The 22,397-nt window shown below is 34.7% G+C and overlaps 1 protein-coding gene across 1 annotated transcript in view; it reads left to right on the top strand.

The window, feature by feature from the left end:
• LOC124359865 (zinc finger protein ZIC 4) overlaps nucleotides 1-21,949 on the top strand; it is an 87,422-nt gene extending 65,473 nt beyond the window's left edge. The window contains exons 2-3 of the mRNA XM_046812971.1: nucleotides 14,203-14,372; nucleotides 16,329-21,949. Coding sequence (XP_046668927.1) covers nucleotides 14,203-14,372; nucleotides 16,329-16,610 — 452 coding nt within the window. The 3' untranslated portion in view covers nucleotides 16,611-21,949. The remainder of the gene's footprint in view (nucleotides 1-14,202; nucleotides 14,373-16,328) is intronic.
• Nucleotides 21,950-22,397: the final 448 nt, after the last annotated feature.

Here is a 22,397-nt window from a genome sequence, read left to right on the forward strand (position 1 = left end):
GAAAAAGGAAGTAGAAAAGGAGATTGATAAATAAATGCAATACACATTTAGGGAGAGCCTTCCAAAATAAATACTCGAGTGTACTCTCATCGAATTGGAAATTATATTTATGGTCAATCCATTTCGGACTTTAAGATATAATATGGTAAAAGATGTAAACCATACAAGAAATATATTCAATATTATTGAAAGACACATACATAGAACACGAGTTATTTTTGTCGTTTTCCTCACGTTTTTAAGATTGCTAATCCAAACCTATCCAAAAATACCTTACTAACATTTTATATAGTAAAAGTGTTGGACCATTAATTTTTTAAATCTAAGTTTGGAATAACATTGTATGTCACATCAAAGACAAGTTTTATGATTATTGGGGTAGGGTACGATAAGCCGACCCGGTTTTTTATATCGCAATTGGCAAACGATATTACTTATTCATAACCATCGATATAACCAATCGATAGTGATTAATTATATTGAACAATTAACTTATATATATATATATATATATATATATATATATATATATATATATCAACAGCTGTAAATACTTTCAAATAACGCAGGGTAATATTTCAATTTTACATAAATAACATTTTGATTATTAAATATGGTAGTCTATTTTAGAAAACTAATCGACATTGCTTTGAAAGATGATAAGACACGTTTTTCGTGGCTTCAACATGTTGGACTAGTACAGAAAAAACCCATTATGTGAAATTTGTCGGATAGAAACAACTGTAACAGTGAGAGGAGCAAAAATATGGTCGACTTCAGTTTTCCTAATTTTGGTTATAATAGTTTGTTTGATCACTGTAAATATTAAATTCATATTTCAATTTAAAACTATGATTGTTATTGAGGACTATAGATACTTTTATATCGATTGATAGTCTAGGATTTGAGATACGAATATTAGATATCGATGATTACATTCTACGATATAAAAAACCGGGTCCGCTTATCGTACCCTACCTGATTATTGTATTACAGTATATTAGTTTTAAAATTTAATAGATTTCTAAGACTTTTCTCGCTGGCACAATTTGGAGACAAAACAACACAAGTGTAATTAAAATTTATAGGTGTACTTGTGTGCTAGTGTCTTTGCAGTGCATAGCCGCTTAAACTTTTGGGTTTTGTAGTACATTTTATCAAACATGATTCAAAAGTTTCGTTTGAAACGTCACTTTATATTTTGATAACATCTTTTGTACAAAACAACTTACTATGGAATAAACTCGTTTTATTTACTTTGAGTATTGTAGCTTATAATTAGCTTAATTCATTATTTTTGTTTTACTGATCTCAATATTTAATTATTCTTATTCACTTTATACTTTGAATACACTTTATAAGATTATTTCTGCATTATAGATTGCACTTTCGTTGAGCTACGTTCATAATTATTAATTTATTCCTTGTTTGAGAAGAGACATTCCAGCAAACGGTTTCAATCTTGTAGGTGAGTGATCCTATCAACAGCTATCTTATAACACATCAAACTCCGATTTATCACGCAAAGAACTCGCGACAGTGGTGTGGAATATTGTGTAATAAATTCTTGAAGGCGATAATCATCCTTCTTAGAAACGGTAGAGGCTATAGAAAAAATGGCAAGCGATTATTGGGTGGAGGGGAGAGAGGGGAGGCTTTGTGGGGCAAATACCCACATATCACAACAACTCGAGCCAGAAAAAATTGTCGCCCCTGCGCAGCGCTACCTGGCCCCGAGCTTTGTGAGGAGACCCAGGGTCAAGATGCCTCCGTGTAATTTGTTATTCCCCCACAAACTAAGCTCGGCCTTACCAAATCGTTTCCCACAGTGGCGAAAAGTTAGAAAAATGCGCTTCATCATTATCTCTGCGGCGAGCGAGACAGTTTCTCTATCAATCAGAGCTTTCACAGGGAAATGATTAATGTGGTCCGGTCCAAATTGGAAATACTCATCCCTTTGTGGACCCGGTGTTCGCAGTGTGTTGTTTGTTGTTGTTGAAGGACATTGTTGTATACTCGATATTAGTTGATTATAACGTACTCAATTTGTACATCTGGAAAACATTATCGACTGTGTTAAGGAAACATTTGCCATCGTTCAGTGATACAAAAATATCAATAACACTACGTTTTGAGATCCACAATGTGATCTCTTCTTCAGGTAAATAACTAATCTAACACATAGTTACAAACTAGGTTAAAATAAACAATTCATACCAGAGCGTTGTGACACGCGTGTCAGAAATCACAACCACCTTCTTGCCTTCTTGTATGTTAACCTCACCAACTCTAAAACTGCGCTTAATAAAAAACAAAACACAACACTAATTATTAAAACTGAACTACAGAATGCAGCTTAAAATAAGTCTGTATTCGCCAACCAACCACCTACGACTGATAATTTTTGTAATTGGTGTTGTGTTTTGTTTGTAGATCTTGAAATGTAGTATTACTTATTTTTTGTATCACTGGACCTATGTCCGGAAAAAAATCCTGCTTTCTTCACAATCCTTCCATCGTTAAAAACAAAACAAGTTTCAAACAAAGAATCAACTGTGTTATTCTGATTGCTGACAAAAATTTTGTTTCAGTTTGCATTCCACTCGGAATGTATGCTTTCATGTACTGTATATTCTCTGTAATGTACATAAATATACAAAAGTTGTTTTTCGTTGCTAACTGCCTGCATTAAATGTATATCTTTAGTTAGCTCTTATTATTTGCTTAAGATCTTTCTTAATACATTATCTATTGTAAATAAAACTACACTTTCTGTTCAGTAAAATATTCCGTGGCAGCCAAAGATTGTTAGGTAATGAAAAACTAGAGTACCTAATTCACTTAACAAAGAAGGAGTTATTTCATAACAATTATCCACAAACTAATGTCTGTTAAGGAAACCTTACTTCATCAAAATGCTTTATTTTATTTTCTTGTGGAGAAAAATTAAAGTGTTCGTAACGTCCATGTATATATAAAGTTTACACCGTATTAACACTCTCGTATTATATGTTAACACCCTGCCATAAAGACTATATACAAATTATAAACTAGAGCGAAAGTTTTTGTGATACACGTAGACCCCTCATCACGATTCTGGAGTATCAAAGTCGATGTAGCCTGATAATAAGACACTAAGTGTGTGGGAATAAAAACATCTGAAAATACACTTCACAAACACATTCCCAGGACTGAGTCTGAGGCTGCACCGAGCGAACGGATGTGGAGATAGATCCCTTCTTGATTTATGCTCTCATTTTATGTCTGCTATGAATCTGAAAGCGAGTTATTTTGAAACGAGCTCTTCGGTCTAAACGATGGTGAACGAAAAGCCTTTTGTCTATCTCGAGTTTCCATAACTTTAAGTTTCCGTACCAGACAAATTAAATCCTCATTAACACGATTCTTTGAATGTAGGAAAGCATTTATCTCATAAACCAAAATTATTTTAACGTGGTAGTAACACCTTTTCATCGTAAATTATTATGCTAAATCTTGGTGTGAAAACGTTATTACATAATTACTTAAATGTGTATAATATAATTGGTGTAATTACATGGCGGATTATAATAGTGGAATTAATAGTGGAGTAAGAGGATTATCTCAAAATCAACAAAAGTTATTAGTTGTAGGACAAAGGATTCATGCTAATTTAAAGTAATTACCAGTGGAGTTATCATCGTGCCAAACTAGTTCTGGAATACTTAAAACAGAATAAAAACTGAAATGTAAGCCTTATTTGATAAGAAGCTGTTAGCACTTCTATAAATAACCCATCTACAAATATAAAGAAAACATAAATTTAAGTTAAATTCTCATTGTCTGGTATAACACGCTATTGATGAATTAATACGTACTACATAATATTAATAGAATATTGGAATGGGGGTTATTAAAAATAATCGAATCAAGCATTTAAGGCGAGGTTACCCCTTCTTTGTGTGACTGTCTGCAAATCGACCCTGCTGCCACTATTTATAATCTGTTACAAAATCTGATCGTATACAATAATTAGTTGTTAACTACGTCACAACGTGTAATATTTAAACCGGGACACGTATGACGCACTGATCTGTTATGTGTCCAATCCATCTGTTAGTGTTTCATTATGTAGCAATATTTTAACATTTAAATTTTGCCAGTAATTTACAACATTTTTGTACTTGATATTAAGTGTATTAGTAATTTAAAATTATAATAGCTACTACACATTAAAATCAAACTAAGCATACACCAAGTAAAACTGTTGTAATATCGTTGTTTATCTTATGCTTCTGTATTTTATAATAAATCGGCAAATTGTTTTCACTTATACTACCTGTCTTCCCTGTATTTTCTTATATACTTATATTATGTCCGATAGCATTCCAATCGTGTAATAGATAACTTAAACGAGCCTTCACATTTTGTGATTCGAGCATTTTATTTGGCTGTTTCTTTTACTGATAAAATAAACAAACTAACATGTGCTCGAAAGATCTGACAAAAGACACATTACTTTTATGACTCATTCAATTCTTATTTTACAAAACCACCATTTAATATAAATGGTGTTCATAAATTGTTCTATAAAGCTTCACTATTTAAATTGTAAGGTCAAAATAATTCAGAAGTATATAAAGTATAAGTGCTATCTTGCATAGTTTATTGTGTGTCTGTATGTCTGTGTCTGTAAGAAAAATATATTTGTATTGAATAAAAGTATAACGTTAACATTTACAAAATATTTATTACTTTAATTAAGACTATAAAATCTATTTAGGTACAACCTTTTTTATGCATTACACGTTGTTTTCCGAATTCATTTCTTTGTTTCTTGTAACCATCTTTTTGAAAACAGGACTTTAAAAAGATCATAATAAAAATTCTACAAAGTTTGAACTTTATAACTTTATTCAGTTAAAGTATATATTTGTTCCTAAAAATACAACCACACAGACGTATGGTAAATAAACGATGCAGTATAAGACTATACATTTTACATTACATTTCTTACTTATTTTGACGTAATAAATATATTGGTCAAGATTGATAGCATAATTTATGGTACTCTATGTACACGTTCATTGTATAAATAGTTCAACCATATTTGGTTTTCTATCTACCTGAAGAGATTTGATTTATTTATATCTATATTTAGTAATATAAAAAAACGTTGTATTTATTACAGTTACTGGCTAAATAAGAATGCTACAATTTGTATTAACTTGTAAGAATAATCGTTTTGCGCCCCGATTTCACGATCTTTATCGCACACAATCAGCTTGAGGAGCCGCGTCTAATTTCATCATGTAGGCGCTGATTGTTTGCCAACAACAAGGCCTTTATTGGGAGGTAAAGGAGCAAGTCATTGAAGTTTCCGAGCGAGTCATGGGTCTATTGTATCTGGAAACTAAAACCCGGGAACCCTACTGATTACCTCTATTAGCTTGTTTAATAGTGATTAGGGAACAAAACAACCCATTATGTATGGCCATCATTGATAGAGTCATTACTTTTTATTATGAGAATAATAATTAGATATTAATTACTCTACATTTTTAATCTTGACGAATTAAAGTTTTACTTTTGGATAAGACAACAGTAAGTATACTATTTTTTAGTAAGCTAATGATCTTTTCACTAATATAGTTACGTTGTAAGTCAACCAGTAATACCAATAATAATGTATTTAATTGTAATCAATTACAAATGTCTATCAATTTATGTTTATACAATCTTTATCGTCACATTTCATTTGTACTATTTATCCGGGTTCATGTACATATTTACCGTTCGCCCTCCCTGAACATGAATGTACATAATTTCGTACTGTAGTCTAATAACTGTAGACTATTTCAGTAACAGTGACATACATATCGAACCAATTCCTCTATAAAATTTCTGTTGTTTCAATTTAATTCCTTAATTTATTGGCAATACACGTCACAGGTATGACGCACAATCTACACTCATAAACCTACACAGTTATGTAAATTGTTCAAAAAAATATTTGTGTGTTTAATGTTTGTTGTGGGATTTGTTAACGCTCAGTACATGTAATTACTCTCTTAACGGTTTCAACTTTATTTTTTTTAGGGTCACCGATAAATAATGCCACTATATTTTAGCTTGATTAGTATAAATCTTTAGCTGAAAACAAAAGTTAGGACTGCATATAATTCAATATGGTCAGAAAATTGCGTTATCACGAGTCTAGGAAGCTTCGTACATGACCTAATTTCAAAGCAATTTACTACTACTAATTAATGATCAATTTTATAAAAAAAGTTTTAATACCCAGTTTTGTGTTGTTATTTCTAATAATAACATTTTTTTACTCTAAAATGGTAAAATTTTATTTTGCTGCGTTATTGATAACTCAAAATCAGTAGTTTTTATCTAGATACAAGAGAATATTGCAGAAGTTAAATTCATTCACGATACTTTTACAATTGAAGACTCTGCTTTACTTTTACATCATGTTACGTTTTCAAAATCCAAAACTTTCAGAATGACTTTAAATCATAACCCATTAATCATTTGATTTTTCACTACTATTAGGCATAATTTGTACGGCAGATCATTACAGTGGCAATATCATACTGAATAGCGTTTCATTAAACTGTAAACATTTCCAGAATCAAAAGGAATATATCTTTTAACATCCTACTGAAAAATCTAAACAAAATATTTCAACTGTTTCACAAGCATCCTGGTAACTGCAACTTTGTACGTTCTTAAACACATGTCAATTATTTTAAACACATGTCAGGTCTGTATACATCGAGCTTGTTGCGTCCTATATTCTATGTTAGTACGTAAATGTATTAGACAGAAGAATCTTTGAGAGCTTCTCCTATTTGGATGATGATTGGCAGTTTGTAAAATCTGGGGTATTGTGAATTGGAGCATCCTGTAAGAATCTTATTCTTTGACCACTAATGAAAAAGTAATATCGAAGGGCAGAGTGGCAGAGTGGTCTAACAAGGAGGTCAGACCCTTCTGTAGGTCAGCCATAATATAGCGGAATGCAGGGCCCTGGACCGTGAGTCCGGCCCATATCTGACTGCCAATCCCGCGGTTATGTCAGATTTGCCGCCTGGATGCCAGCGGACTGAGCCCAGTGGTTTATTAGGATAACATTATCACGGGCGGCTGTCCGCAGAATGGACGCAGTCTCCTGGAAGCGTGGAACACTGGAGGGCTGGAGAGCTGGAGAGTCTGTCCAGGTGAGTCTAGCCGCGGTCCTCCCTCGACCCTCACCGTCTTTGTTATCAATTGTGAGGGTTTCTATTGCGTGAAGAGGAACCTTTCATTGTACAAACCTATTCTAGTAGTGTTCATCCCAGGATTGTATAGTGGCAGTCGGTAATTTAACATAACATTCTTCTCATTACTTGTGTCCCCATCAGATATCAGTTATTTACTACAAATTGTTTGTGCATAATTTAAACGATCAACCTGAAAAGTTTCAAGCCTCTAGCACTTTTATTATCGCACATAGGACACGATTTCAAGAAAGGACTGATTTTTCCTTACGAACACACCAGTCTACTGGATTTCAAGACTATTGGAGTGAAAGAAAATAATTTATAACTGGTTGTAGCCACTTTTTTGGAACAGGCCTTTCGAAACCAAATGTTTCATTGTCAGGTGACTCCATAAAGTGTGAAAAGGCGTCGTCCCAAAATAATATTGGAAAAGAGCAACCGAGTTTACCACAAATAACGTAGCTATGGTAGGAAGAGCAATGTTGAATTTAGCTCCAGTTCACCTTTCTCTGTCTGGTATCTTCGTCGCCGACTTTCTTTGGATCTCTTCAGACGAACATGACTCCAGATTCTAAGAGTTAGAGATAGCAGCCGCTGCAAAAAAGGAAGGTGAACTGGAGCTAAATTCAACATTCCAAATTGAAAAGAGTTGTTACTGCCGAATAGAACTAGTTTAATAAATTCTTTAAGTAAGGCCAACATTGATTAATAAGCAACCCCCGCTTAGAAACGACATGTGCTCAATGATCCAAATAGTAAATACCATTATGGAAGACCGGAGGAGATAATCAATGTGAATGTGTGCACTGATCCAATAATATGATAATAGGGCGTGATGTGGAAGGTCCCAGTCCCAAGACGGGGATCATCGCACCCCTCGCCAACAAATCATAATTACCGACTGCCCGTTGTAATCCGGCCAAAACATACGCTGATTGACCGGGTTGACGGATGGCCGCAATCACGACACACGCCCGTCACCCGCGCCGCACCGGATCAGCGCCGGATTAGTTGCTGTGAAATGTAATCTGGACCGTAGTCGGGACACCGGTTTAATTAAAATCTTATTTTGTTTTACTGTTTCGAATACAATCTATTGTCTATGTAAAATCTGCAGTTGTTCATTAAAACAATCCTGGCGGTTCAGTCGGGGGAGTCGGTAGATTTTGTTGCAGCTGATTATTAAATTGTATTCTCATGGGATTTACACGTACTCAATATCTAAAAAAAAACGTTAAAAAATATTATAACACAAAGTATAGACATGTTATAAGCATTCCAGAACAGTTTTTGTTTTTATGGGTTAGCAGATAACGGAGTGAAGTATTTAAAATGTTTAAAGTGCTGCCACAATGAAAAGAAATTGAGTACCAAACTGACAATTAACTCAGTAGAGGCATTTAAAAGGTCAATTTTTGTACCAAGTTTGAATTATTTCCAACATTCCTATAGCCAAGTCCTTGGTGATAGAAATGTTCTTTTGGGATTTGTTTATAATCAATATCTAGAAAATCGTTTAGGTTTTCACAATAATATGTTTAGTAAATTTTATATGTATTCTCTAGAAACATCCTTTGTTTTTTCTCTAGGCTCATAAGTAACGGAGGTGTGAATTCTATTACATTTTAAACGAGGCCACCATATTGAAATGAAGTGGTGTACCAAGCTGACCAACGAACTTAGCCGAGATATTCGTAAGATCAATCTTTTACCATGTGTCAAATTATTTGGGCCTTTTTGTGGGACAGTCTTTGTTGACATAAGCCGAGTTATATATATATATATATATATATATATATATATATATATATATATATATATATATATATATATATATATATAAAACAGGGTGGTCAATTAAGTCTGGAACCTCTTTTTTAATTTTTGAACCATAATAGAAAGAAATTCCAAAGTTCACACGTGCTTACTGGTGATAGTAACGCACATATCTGCCCAATTACCGACCAGACAATCCCTTTGGGGGACGGTCCACAAGGAGTCAGACAAAATTCTTAAATAGCAGCATAGGTCAAGTTTGGTATCAAATTAAAGGTCTTACTTAGCAGAGTACAATTCCGCAAACCGGACTTAAAAAGGTGGATTCATTCAGTAGTTATAGCTATTTGAATTTTAAAACGATTATACATGAGTCAGAATATGTGATCGCATAACAGAATGTAATTAAACCCTGCAAGAAAATGAAGTTTCTCAAAACGAAGTACAAACACATTTCGGTTTGTTTATATAACAGCAACTGGTTCGGACAAGTAGTGAGGCTGTAGTGTGACCTGGGCAGCTCAAGCGGTCAGCAGCAGAGCCGCTCACTCCTCTGACAGCGCTACACGTCCCCCATCACTCACTCTTTACAAATCTAATTGTCTACTTTTTTACACCTTAATTGTTATTGATTTATTGGTCCGTCTGTCTGTGACCGCGCGCAAAAACCGCAGCTTTTTACCAGCCTAGGATGTTTTTGAGGAGCGCTTCTTACTTGATAAAAAGTCGGCTGATCTGACATTAATAGTCTCGACCCCTTATAATGGAAGTACAAGTTCGTTTCTTATTCAGCTCAACGCCGTAAGTGGCCATTAGGCCGGAGTGGTCGTACTTCAACAAACCAGACCATTTGCTAAAAAACTGTTCGTTCCAAGCGGAATATAAGGGACCGGCGGCACCGCTCATCCCGGGACATACATCTATAATCAGTATAGTAAGTTATCGGTAGCTTTACCATTATACTGGGATTATTCTGTAATAAAAAATCCATTTTTCAAAGGCGGCTAAAATTTAAACGCAGTGTTTCAGTTGTTTTTCTTCGATAATAGCTCCATCATACAAGAGTATATAACAGTACTCGTGAAAGAAATCTTAATGTTTACATCGAACTGCAATCAATTTAGAATTTTTAGAGCTCTTATGAGCATCAAAGAATCAGGTAGCTTAAATATTAAAAGTACGGTGATGTAATGTGATGGTTGCATGCTCAGGCGAGAAATGAAAGAACAGAATTTGAGTCCGGAATGTACTTTTAAGTTGTAGACATCTACTGGTTGAAAATGAAATGTCATTTCTTCGTCAGGAATCAGGAATATAATCTAGATTTGTTCTTTATCCTTTAAATGGCCAAATCCTGATAAGAGTATTAGAATGGTGTTGATCTAAACACTGTGGTTTGCGATTATAGGCTGAAATGAAATATAATTTCCACGTATAGGAATCAAGAAAGTAATCTAGATTTGTTCTTTATCGTTTATTTAAATGGTCAAATCCTGATGAGAGTAGTAGAGTGATCTGAAGATAGTGGTTTGCGATTATGGGCTGAAATGAAATATAATTTCCACGTATAGGAATCAAGAAGATAATCTATATTTATTCTTTATCGTTTATTTAAATGGTCAAATCATGATGAGAGTAGTAGAGTGATCTGAAGATTGTGGTTTGCGATTATGGGCTGAAATGAAATATAATTTCCACGTCTAGGAATCAAGAAAGTAATCTAGATTTGTTCTTTATCGTTTATTTAAATGGTCAAATCATGATGAGAGTAGTAGAGTGATCTGAAGATTGTGGTTTGCGATTATGGGCTGAAATGAAATATAATTTCCACGTATAGGAATCAAGAAAGTAATCTAGATTTGTTCTTTATCTTTTAAATAGCCAAATCCTGATAAAAAAAACAGAGTGGTGTCGATCTGAAGATTGTGGTTTGCGATTATGGGCTGAAATGAAATGTCATCTTGCACACAACATAGGATACGACCCGGTGACTAACGACCAAACCGTGCCTCAGCACTAACTACGGCGCCATCCTAATTTGGTCGGTTTCGGCAATATCTGTTTCCCATATATTTTAACTGTCAAAGGACACAACAGATGATAAATAATCGTAAAGTTCGGCTACTGCAAGTCTTATCTAACCTGCAAAATATGTTACTGCACTCTGGCATCGGTACAATAATGACTCGCTTGACCTTGGTTCCCTGAGTAGTTCACTGTGCAATTAATAAATGTTGTTTCCAACATTTCATTATCAAAAAAATATTACAGATTACGATGTCAAAGTAATTAACACATTTATTATTAACTCTCTCCGAAAAAGACAAACAGAGGTGATATTAACCAGCTTTGTCGATTTAAATCGTAATTTATTACTAACTACTTGGTCATGCATATGGTTTATTGTCAAGAGTATATGTATTACAATTCACCACTTTCCGATTTAATTTTACAATGTAAGTACAATAGACAATTCAATTGATCAAAAAAGCCTTCCTAAAAGTTTCATCTCTTTTATCATTCGACATAATTCATATCTTTTACTTTTTCGCTGTGAATAATAATTGTAGTTTTATTTCGTATTTAACAAAGTATGTACATTTTCTTAACAATCATAATGATCCAACAAATTAATTTTTACTCACAATAAATTTTAAATTTTGTTACGTATACAGGAAATCTACAAGGCCCTACGTGATTCCACAGCTGGTAACTCTATCTTGGATGCAAACATTACCCCACAAGAGTGCAGTGTAAGCGAGAGCGAAGCGACGTCTAGGGTCGGAGGTGTCAAGATAACATCTCGACTATCGCGACATCTACATTTGTCCCAGCCACTAATCCGGGTGTCAGTGTGGCCTCACTATCTCGCAGTCATCTAAATCTGCTGGACCGCGCTACCCTCCAAATTGGATTGAAGGTGTCAAACCGCTCCCGCTACCCGAGCACAAGTCAGAGTCATTTCCTAACTTTTTTTATTCAGATCCAAAAGTGATAGTGTTTTCACTGATTAATTTAATCACACATGTTTGAAAGACAATGGTTGATTGATATGGACCTTTGTTTGTAATCAGTTCATCGAACGTATGAAATATTAGTCCAGGAGCGAATAGCCAATTTGCCTTATTATAAGCACACGATCTGGTTGATTTTTCTTGAAACCGACAGAGGAAGTTCCCCAAGAAAAGTAATTAATTGTCAGCGCGATAGTTTTGGTTGCAATTAAGATAGGAGTGTGTCGAAAGGGTAAAAATAAGAAATAATAATTGATCCTCAGATCCCTTTTTTCAGATTGACACATAAAAGCAACCGTCAAACTCGTTAATAAATATTAGATAAGCGTATACTATATTATTTGGCTGAAAGTGGTGACAGTTTTATGTGTCACATATTTGACGGTGATATGACTATTGTATATGATGGACAGATAAAAAGATATCAAATTAATACAAATATGATCTCAGAACAAAATTATCGTTTAATATCTTTAGTCGTTTCCATTGGCTTATCATTTCATTAGTATCTTCACAAAAACTAGCCGGAAAGCAATCGGTTTTTATCTTAGCTTGCTTTCCATTGCTTTCCAGAAAAACCAACGTGGGAGTGTATAAAATTTAAATTGGCTTTTTGTTTCTAACCCTATAAGTTCTTGCAAACGACTGTAGTCTCTATGCCGCCTATGTTAAGATTAGTTACAATAAGAGGAGTGTGCCGTGACGTCATGCATGCAGACACTAAAACTGTTGCACGCAGTTGTAAAGAATCGGCATCTAATGAATGAATCTGATCAACTATCGAGGATTGGTAACTCACGGAAGAGTCGTTCAATCGGTGCAAGCTCCGCACATCGTCCACAAGCACCTGTTTAATGTGCACTATTGTCCGCAGATAATGGCTTATCGTACAAGAATAAGCAATGACTGCAATCTTTTTTCCGAGCCTTGTTCATCGTAGACTCCTCATAAGGTTAAGATATATTGCTTAGGAATTCCTATAAAGGTGTCGAGGCAACAGGTGGAATGTCACGTAATCGGACAGTGGCTCTGAAGTGGTCACTACCCTATTTGTCATTAACTGTTATTGAGGAAAAACTGCAGTTCTTACCTGAGCTTTTGCTTCGTGTCGTGCGATTATGTTGTTTGAATCGAATTAAAGAGCGGCCGAGCTCGGTCATTATTTGTTCTTTTGATGTCATGTTGTAGAAAGGAAATTTATGGTTACATCTTCTCGAAAGTCTAGTATCGTCTTATTTGGCCTATCCATGACAATACTTCATTTCAAACAGGTTGTCACTGTTATGCGTTTCACATAGTGATTAGTGAAAACGTCAACGTAACATACCATATAGTACATTTATAATAGGCAACAAATGAATATTTTTTCAACTAAACCTAGTTTTAATTGTTAACTTCCTCATACATTTTAGTTCGATGTGATCAAGTAAATGGATAAAAATACAGTCAGCTTGGATACATAAATGAAATTTGAATTATTTCTTAGCATGCTACATTCTATTTTGTATAACGATTATTCCCCTTATTATTTGTCTGAACGCTTTTCTTTCATTTCTGAAACAAGTAGTTGGAATACTCGACGTGGAGCCTCTTTTGTTGTCTATTCCTGTTCATAGATCTTCTACTTACAGTAAATCATTTACAGTCTCCGCTTGTCGACTCTGGAATAATCTCCCGGATCATATCAGAGGTATTCTTAGTCGGGAGCGGTTTCGGGAGGTGCCTAAGGACCATCTGTTTCGGGCCTCGTCGGGTTGACAATATCGTGGCATAGGGTATGGGACGATGACTTTCTATGAATAGTGATAGGTGAATGTCCTTCTTTTTATTTTATTATTTTATATAAATATAGATTGTCATTTTTGAATGTAAAACAGTAATGTAGACTATATTGTGGCTCTTGTTTTACACTAATAGTATAGTTTATTAATTTATGGTTAGGCGTAAGAGAGGACTTGATAGCTCTAACCTCGCCAATTCAGTATGTTTTCGTTGTATTCAATAAAGGCATTTTTCATTTCATTTCATACGCAGTTATGGATATTACCTCAATCATTTTTAAAATGTGTGTACATGAAGTGAACATTAATAACTACAATCATACGTTCAAAATTCATAATAAATAAATAAATAATAGTGTTCGGGCTGTTCTGTTGCAGGCGAGAAGCCGTTCAAGTGCGAGTACGCGGGCTGTGATCGCAGGTTTGCCAACAGCTCGGACCGCAAGAAACACTCACACGTCCACACCTCGGACAAGCCCTACAACTGTCGAGTGTCTGGCTGCGACAAATCCTACACCCACCCCAGCTCGCTCCGGAAACACATGAAGGTTCTTACTTACTTAAACAGCCAGTATCTATCTAGAGTATGTTCTTGTTTACAGATCTACACAACTTCTTGACAACAGGAAGGAGATGACAACATTCTGGTAAATCTCCCTGAAAAACTTATTGAAATTCATGATTATTTTTTGTTAGTTCACACTCAAACTTTCCTGTAAGTGTGTATCTATACAATCTGATATTATATTTCTCTATCAGATAATATCGCCTAGAATTTTATTCTATTGTGGTAGGGAGTATCTCAAGGGATGTTTTTTTACTTTCACCTCCAGAGGCATTAGTAAATTCTTGTAAAACAAGGTATTTTATTCTTTGTTTGAAGTTTATTTTTGACGATGGAAGGATTGTGAAGGAAACAGGATTTTTTCCAGACATTTGCCATCGTTCAGTGAAACAAATAATCAGTAACACTACGTTTCGAGATCTGCAATCTGATCTCTTCTTCAGGTAAATAATTAACCTAATACATAATTACATTACCTGTTAATACATAACCTAACTGGTTAAAATAAACAAATCATACCACGTTGACAAGTCGTTGTGAGACGCTTAAGTCAGGAATCACAACCAGCATGTTGTGTGTCAACTTCACTAACTCTAAACATGCACTTAATAAAGAACTATACACAACACTAATCATTAGTTGTAATTGTGTATTAGGTTAGTTATTTACCTGAAGAATAGATCAGATTGCAGGTCTCGAATCGTAGTGTTACTGATTTTTTGTTTCACTGAATGATGGCAAATGTCTGGAAAAATCCTGTTTCCTTCACAAGGCATATTTCCGCAGAATATTAAAGCTTATTAATAACGATAAAATTATAATGGATTCTTATTTAACATTCTGCAAGGTGTTTTTGTGGGCTGACAAAATAGCAATGTCGAGCAGTATTTTAGTTTATATCGAAAATTGTCGGGTTATTGTGCGACTGGGGTTTAGTCCAGTGCCGTAACAATCACAGGTCGAGACACTGGTCAAACTAGTACGCCAGACAGACTTAGCAATAACAATGTTGATCGTAACCAGACTTGTCCAGCACCATTAGTGTTACTCATAACCATACTTGCTTAGCAATAACAATGTTTCTAATACAAGTAACGCAGACTTTTAAAATGTGAATATATTGCTGTATTTATCACCTCTAACCTTTTCTTTACACTCTTTCCTAATAAGTGAATTCCTTCAGTTTTGAATTTTGATAGAATTTACCTTTCATTTATCTCAAGAAATTTAGTTAAAAATAAAAAGCAAGCGTTACTATATTGAAGAAATGGTGTTGAGGTGGTTCTATCGGTTCTCGGTTAGATAATTTGAATTTTTAAAGACATTTTTGGTCACAGCCCTTTAACATACCCTTTCTGAAGACAACACAAGAAGAAAAAGTTGTGTGATGAATCTAAGAGGAGTGGGAAGCATTTGAAGCATAATTTATGAGTATATTATAATCAGACCCAAATAAAAATTATTGAAGCCAGGATATAACCTCGCACAGGCCAGTGGCCCATGAGGACGGACAGAATAAGGCTTAAACGGGTATCGGCCTGCCTCTCCTTAAAAAAAAATACACATGTCTCTTTCTATATGTATGTGCATACGGTACAATTCACATTTTTATTTACCTCTAGTAAGTTTTGATGCTTGGTTACAAAATTGACTCTTATTTCCTACTTTAAATGCCTTTAATTCCTCTTGGGTGATCGAAAAGTGTTTTGACCTTTTGTGTTACCAGTGAAATTGTCTCAAAGGGCTATTACTTTAATACAAAAATACTTTCCCATGAAAAAATTGATTGAACCACCATAAAGGACCAGTATTAGTAATATGTACTCTTAAATTTCCTTATCGGCGTTAATTGCTTAGCGTGTTAAAGTCTGCAAATAACTAACATTACCGTCAGAGGTCACTTCAATTCCTGTGATCATCACGTCTTCACTGTCCACAGGTCCACGGGAACGGCAAGAGCCCGCCGCCCGGCTACGACAGTGAGGAGAGCAACAGTTCCTCTGCCGAGTCCATCAGTGTGACAGAGCACACGACTACGGCGGCCTCCCCTCACCACGGCGGGGGCACCACTCTCTTGTCCGGCAATCTGTCCGAGTGGTACGTGGCCAGTGGGGGCATGCCCACTCCGCCCAGCAACGACCACTCTCCCGTCAACCACTTCAACCATCACCACCACCCGCACCATCACCACCACCATCTCAACCACCAGGCCGCCTACTGAGAGCAACCCCCCACTTCGCACATCCTCGGGTTGCCGTGGTTGCCGCTATGACCTCGGCACCTCGGGCTCGGCCCCCTCGTCCCCGGGAGCTGCCTTCGTAATCTAGTCAGGACTGCGTTCGTTCCGAGACTCGCCCGAGTGGTGCTGACCACCCTCGCTCATTTTATTTCGGATCTTCAAAAACGTTTTAGTATTAGTCACTTTTTTTCCCCGGACGATATGCAAAAGTGGTATTTATTTCATTCAAATGTCACAAACGGAAGGGAGCAGCACTGACAGCAGAGAATTGCCAAATTGCACCGCGTATTCTTGTCCGAAGCGCCCAAGTTAGTGTCTATCGATACGGCTGTCGAGGTCTAAAAAGCTGGCTGGACCCAATAGCCGAAGTGGGGGACTCTAATAGTGTAGTTATGTATCGAATTAAATGTATATATGTAAACTTATCGAATTTAATGTCTATTTGTGTGTGTATAGAGTTTCAACGTCTGCTGCTTTTTGTGGTTTACTAGTCCATTTTGTTTTGTGTACGTTTGATCAGAATCGTTTAAAAGTGTTCCTCTGTTAAACGGGTAGTCTGTTGCAAAACAGGTGTTTTAATTGTGTGTTGTTCAAAAATAATATTTCAGAGAAAAGCGAAAGGTAAAACCACAACTATGTGAAACGATGTTGTATTATGAACACATTATAGTCAAACCTTCCTTAAAAGCGAAATATTAAGATTCAAAACTATGTTTGGAAAAATTTGTAATATTATGTTATAATAATGAACAAAGTATAATACTGTGGTATTTGAAAAAGTACAATTCCTAATAATAACATAATTGAACTCATAACATTAAAATTTTTTTGTAGATTAAAATGTAATTTTAAAATTGGAGTGGTGATTAAAAGTTCTAGTATCCGTAACCTGCACTCACTTAGGGTGTCAGTTTCAAGTAATAATGTCTACTCAGTATTAACCCAGGCCATACTTGGAAGATGTATTAATTAGTAGCAAAAGATGATTATAATGGCACAATTTTCCATACACTCCTGACAAAACTTGTTTATACAACAAATACAGCTCAGCAATGACTGTCTGTCATCGTTGCTCATTCAGTGCTAAACTTACTGCTCCGATGATTGGTTTGATCAAAATTAACTTTAATAGCGATACAATGTAAATTGCTAGTTTGTAATATACAGTAAATAGCTAGTTTGAGTATTGTAGACTTAAATGTGACGCTTCAAGTATTCCTTCACACTATTTATAGGTTTCAAGACATTGATACAAAACTGAAGCAAAGTAGTTTATTTTCCTATGTTTGTTTTCACGGGTCTCACAAATTACTAGTACATACAGTAGTATAGTGATTCTCTGAGTTAAGAATGTTAAGGTTATTCAAGAACGTTTGTAATGTTCTTCTAATATATTCTACACTGGCCAGGCGACTTACTTTTTGTCTTTCTGTTGTTCCTGAGTGAGGTGTATAATGGATGTTAACTTGTAATGACTATGATAAATTAATACAATATTCTGTCTGTAAGAATATTCTTTCTTTTAGGGGTTCCTAGGGGTTGGTTTTGTTTTGTTCTATTAGGAAAAGAAGCTTATAAATTGGTTAGGAGATGGTTGGTTTGCTTAAAAGTGAGGCTCTCACTTATCTCAACCTCCCACCGATACTTCCGCTGGTCTAGGACACCCAATCAGTGGAACTAAAAAAAATTTCGAAACAGCTCTGAAGCTCAATCATGAAAACTTTGAGGAAATAAGGCCTTAATGAAAACAAGCTGAAAGCGATAAGTAGGCTAAGTAAAGAGTACAGTTCAGTCATTTTCACTTTAAGAAAATAATTGTCGAAATTACTATCGAAAAAAAGATTTTGACGACCCAGTGAATCTATTTATCGGAAGACATACTCCAAAGCAGTGAAAAAACGGTGGTCTCAGACGAAGGATATACACACCGAAACTCATATCTATATTTCATCTGATAGATCATGACTATGGAGAACTCAATAGAAGACAAGTGTACCACAGTGTGATGAAGAGAAAGATTAGGAAGTCCTAGCTCCTTTTGTACATTTCCTCTGACCAGCTCAGGAAACTTCCAGGCCACTCATGGAAGGAACGATTAAGTATCTATGAGAATACCAAAACCCTGAACGATGTGCTTTCTCTCAGTCATACTGTCTCTAATCTCAAGCAAGGATTGTGTACAAAATAACAACAGGAGCAACAGTATACTGTACCTTTGTTAATGAACACAGAAATACCGTCAATACAACAGGATGAGTAAATATATTGTTTATTCTTCATCAATCGACACGCTACAATTTCACGCTTTAATCAAATATTTTCACCATCTCAGATCCATCTCGCAACTGTTCTTCATCAAAAGATCTATGTAAGGTATTAAAATACTCTAAACATTGTTTGAAAACAGCTCAATCATTTATGACATTGTCATAAACGCCTGGAACAAATAGACAATCCCTGAAACTTTTAGTGTATTTCTAAAATGTTACCAGTTTAGTCTTCAAGCCGTTTTCGACATTCCTAAAAATCCTTCTGCGCTGGTCCAGTTCCACTTTCTCAACTCTTCTCAGTCAATTAATTGCACTGTAATCTATAATTCCAGCCCACTTAAATGTTCTGCAAGCAAGGACGTAGCTAGCGGGGGAGACTAGGGGGTCCGGGGACCCTCCCAACTTTTGAATTACGTTTTTAGTAAACGATTATTATTATTCAAATAATTCAGTATTAATGTTATGTAATGCTGAAAGATCGTTCTCAACAAAGAAACGGGTCAAGAACTTTTAAAGGAAATAAATGGGGCCTTACTCTCACTCCACTAAGAGAAAATATCAGTTGTCTGGACCCCCCATTTTTTCTGACTGTAAGTAGAATGCACAAGAAGGGCAGCTATATTCTTTCTTTTAATTTGTTTATTAACATAGAAGGAATAGTCGTTGAGTTAAAAGCTTCAGTTGCACTGTTAAGGAAAAGGGGAAGAACATATCAGTACAGTAGATAATACAAATATGGCTGTATTTGGCTACGGGATGGGTAATGAAGACGTCACAAAAACACTTCAGTTGATTAACAAAATGGATACAGATCTCAAGAGGAGGATAGACCTTGTTTACCTGAAAGGTGCTGCCATGTCAAAACTTAACTTGATCGCAGTGATTAAGGATAAGGTCAAGGATCCCCTAACCGCAATGGTGTTCGACCAGATTTTTAAATAATCCATAACTAGTTGAAGAAAATACTATCTAGTATTCCTAGATTACTAAAGGCACCAACCATCAAGATGTTACATCATAAAGTCATTTTACTATCAACGTTTCTAGGAAAATATGGAAGACATTGTAGTATACTTGGAAAAGGAATCATGTAAATGCAAAAAAAGGCTCTGCCTCCATATATATATGAACCTCGACTTAGTCACTTTAAGGGACAACTTCTAGATCAGATCTTCTGAACTAAAAAAACCGAGAAATATACCTCTTTTATTTATTGTATTTTTATAATATTATAATTGTTTGTAAATTAAAAAATATATATTTTTGTAGTTTTTAATGAAACGTTAATTAACAAAACCCTGGATTGTATACAGTTGCTGCTAGGTTTTCTCTTTAGAATTAAGGGAACAAATATTTGTTCTTCTAATGTGAAATCTTTACAGTAATTGTAGATAATTTTAAGTGTAGTCAACTTACTTTGTTACTGAAACTGATGAGCTTTAAACGTACCTACATTATTGTATTATATTATGTAAGTTATATATTTTTAAACATCATTTAAATATAAGAAACGATTATAAGCTTTATGTACAGTAATTTGTGACACCACAACTTTTACAATTGTTGGATAATCTAACTACTATCTACAAATGTCGTGTTAACTGAAGCGGTGGATGTATTAATGGTTTAGTTCTTACAATGGAATTTTAATTCAAAATAATTAGCGAATAACGGAATTAGTGGAACACTTAAATAAAAACTGAAGATATAGCATTAGAAGATAATTAGTAGAGGAAAATGTGTACTACTTAAATGGGTCGGTTTTTGTCTATTCCTAACCCATTTTTTCATTTTCTCTAAAAGGCTTTTTAAACAGTACTTCATAGTGTATGTAAAAAATATTTTGTAATATTTAAAAAAATTAAGCTTTACTAAGATTGTAACTGCATCTCAGCTCAGTTTTAAAATCTACAATGCAAATTCTGTCATAAATACTAAAAAATATTTGGCTTTTCATTGCAGTACTTCAAAAAATTAAAAATTAAATGGCGTATCTAAAGATAGTTTTTATTGCATTTTACAGTAGCCTCTTAAATCTTAAAATTGATGGTTTCTTGAAGAGCGGTCCTAGAACTCAACAATTTATCACTCTGTTTAGATTGGAATGCACAATTTTTTCAAAAAGACAAATCAGTACTAAATTATGTATACCATTAAATTGTAACCAGTTTTCATAAATGTCGGAAACTATTTATCAACTCGGAATCTGGATTTAATATTGTTCAGAAAAAACATTTTTGTTTAAGCGTGTGGAATATAGTGATTGAGTATCTATTACTTAATGTGCCGAACATACCACTAATACAGCCACCGCATAGCTTGTATCAATTGTCCGTGTTCTGCCAATTTGCAATAGACCACGCTAGGAAGCAGGGACTACTGACAGAATTGTTGGGACTCACTCGTCCGTATCGGTCAATTAATTCCAATGTAGTATGTATAAAGAAGCTTTTAAGAAGAAGTAAATTGCATGTTACCAGTTAAATTACCATTTTTAAGCATGTAGACCTTTTATCGTATAAAACTGTAAACTAGATTAACTGTTTTATTAAATTATATTTAAGATATATATATTGTGTTTGAATGGCGATAATCTCGAAAACAAGTCAAAAATACACAATTTTCCTATAGCTTATAATTGAATATAAGCTGATAAATAGTCTAGGAGTCGAGAAGCAACTTGTAGTACATAATCACACAACCTGATTTTTCTCAAACTCGATAAGGAATTTCTTCCCAGAAAGAAATCGATCTTCAGCCGCTCTATTTTTGGCAGAGGTCGAAATGTGAGAGTATAAAATGAGTTAAAAATTCTAAACAACATTCTTTTCACACCAGATTTTTTAAGTTACACATCTCTAAGTGTTAACAAAACAATACTTTTCCAAATGGTTTATTTTTTGGAAGAGGCCTTTCGAAGCCAAAGGTTTCATCATCAGGCGACTCCACAAATAAATAATGGTAGAGTTGAAAAAACATGCTGTAGCCAAGCACTGAATTGAATCAGGACACAGTACATCAATTAAAAATCTAAAAGGAGTAACAAAACCAATGAACTTAAATGCTTGGTGTATTTATATTATGTTCCATATTTATATTATATATTATATTAATGTTAATTAGTTAATTATAATAAAAATAATAATGTAAATGTTTATTTGTGGAGTCACCTGATGATGAAACCTTTGGTTTCGAAAGGTCTTGTCCAAAAAATAAACTACTTGAAAAGTATTGTTTCATTAATATTTAGTACTATTTAAACATTTTTCCAATACGAAGATACGAGCAACTTCCTTCTCAAGCAGGCATAAAGTTTTTAAATGGGCTCCCTGAAGAAATAAATTCAATAAATGATGTAAATCGGCTCAAAAGTGCATTGCGACACCTTTTAGTGTCTCATTCATTTTATACAGTTGGTGATTTCATGGACCATCTCACTAGCTTCAATGTGCGATAGATAGTACGGGGGCGTTGACATCCAAAGTTATTTTTTATTATA

This window comes from Homalodisca vitripennis, chromosome 4 (genome assembly GCF_021130785.1).
Source record: "Homalodisca vitripennis isolate AUS2020 chromosome 4, UT_GWSS_2.1, whole genome shotgun sequence".
In the NCBI taxonomy this organism is placed as follows: domain Eukaryota; kingdom Metazoa; phylum Arthropoda; class Insecta; order Hemiptera; family Cicadellidae; genus Homalodisca; species Homalodisca vitripennis.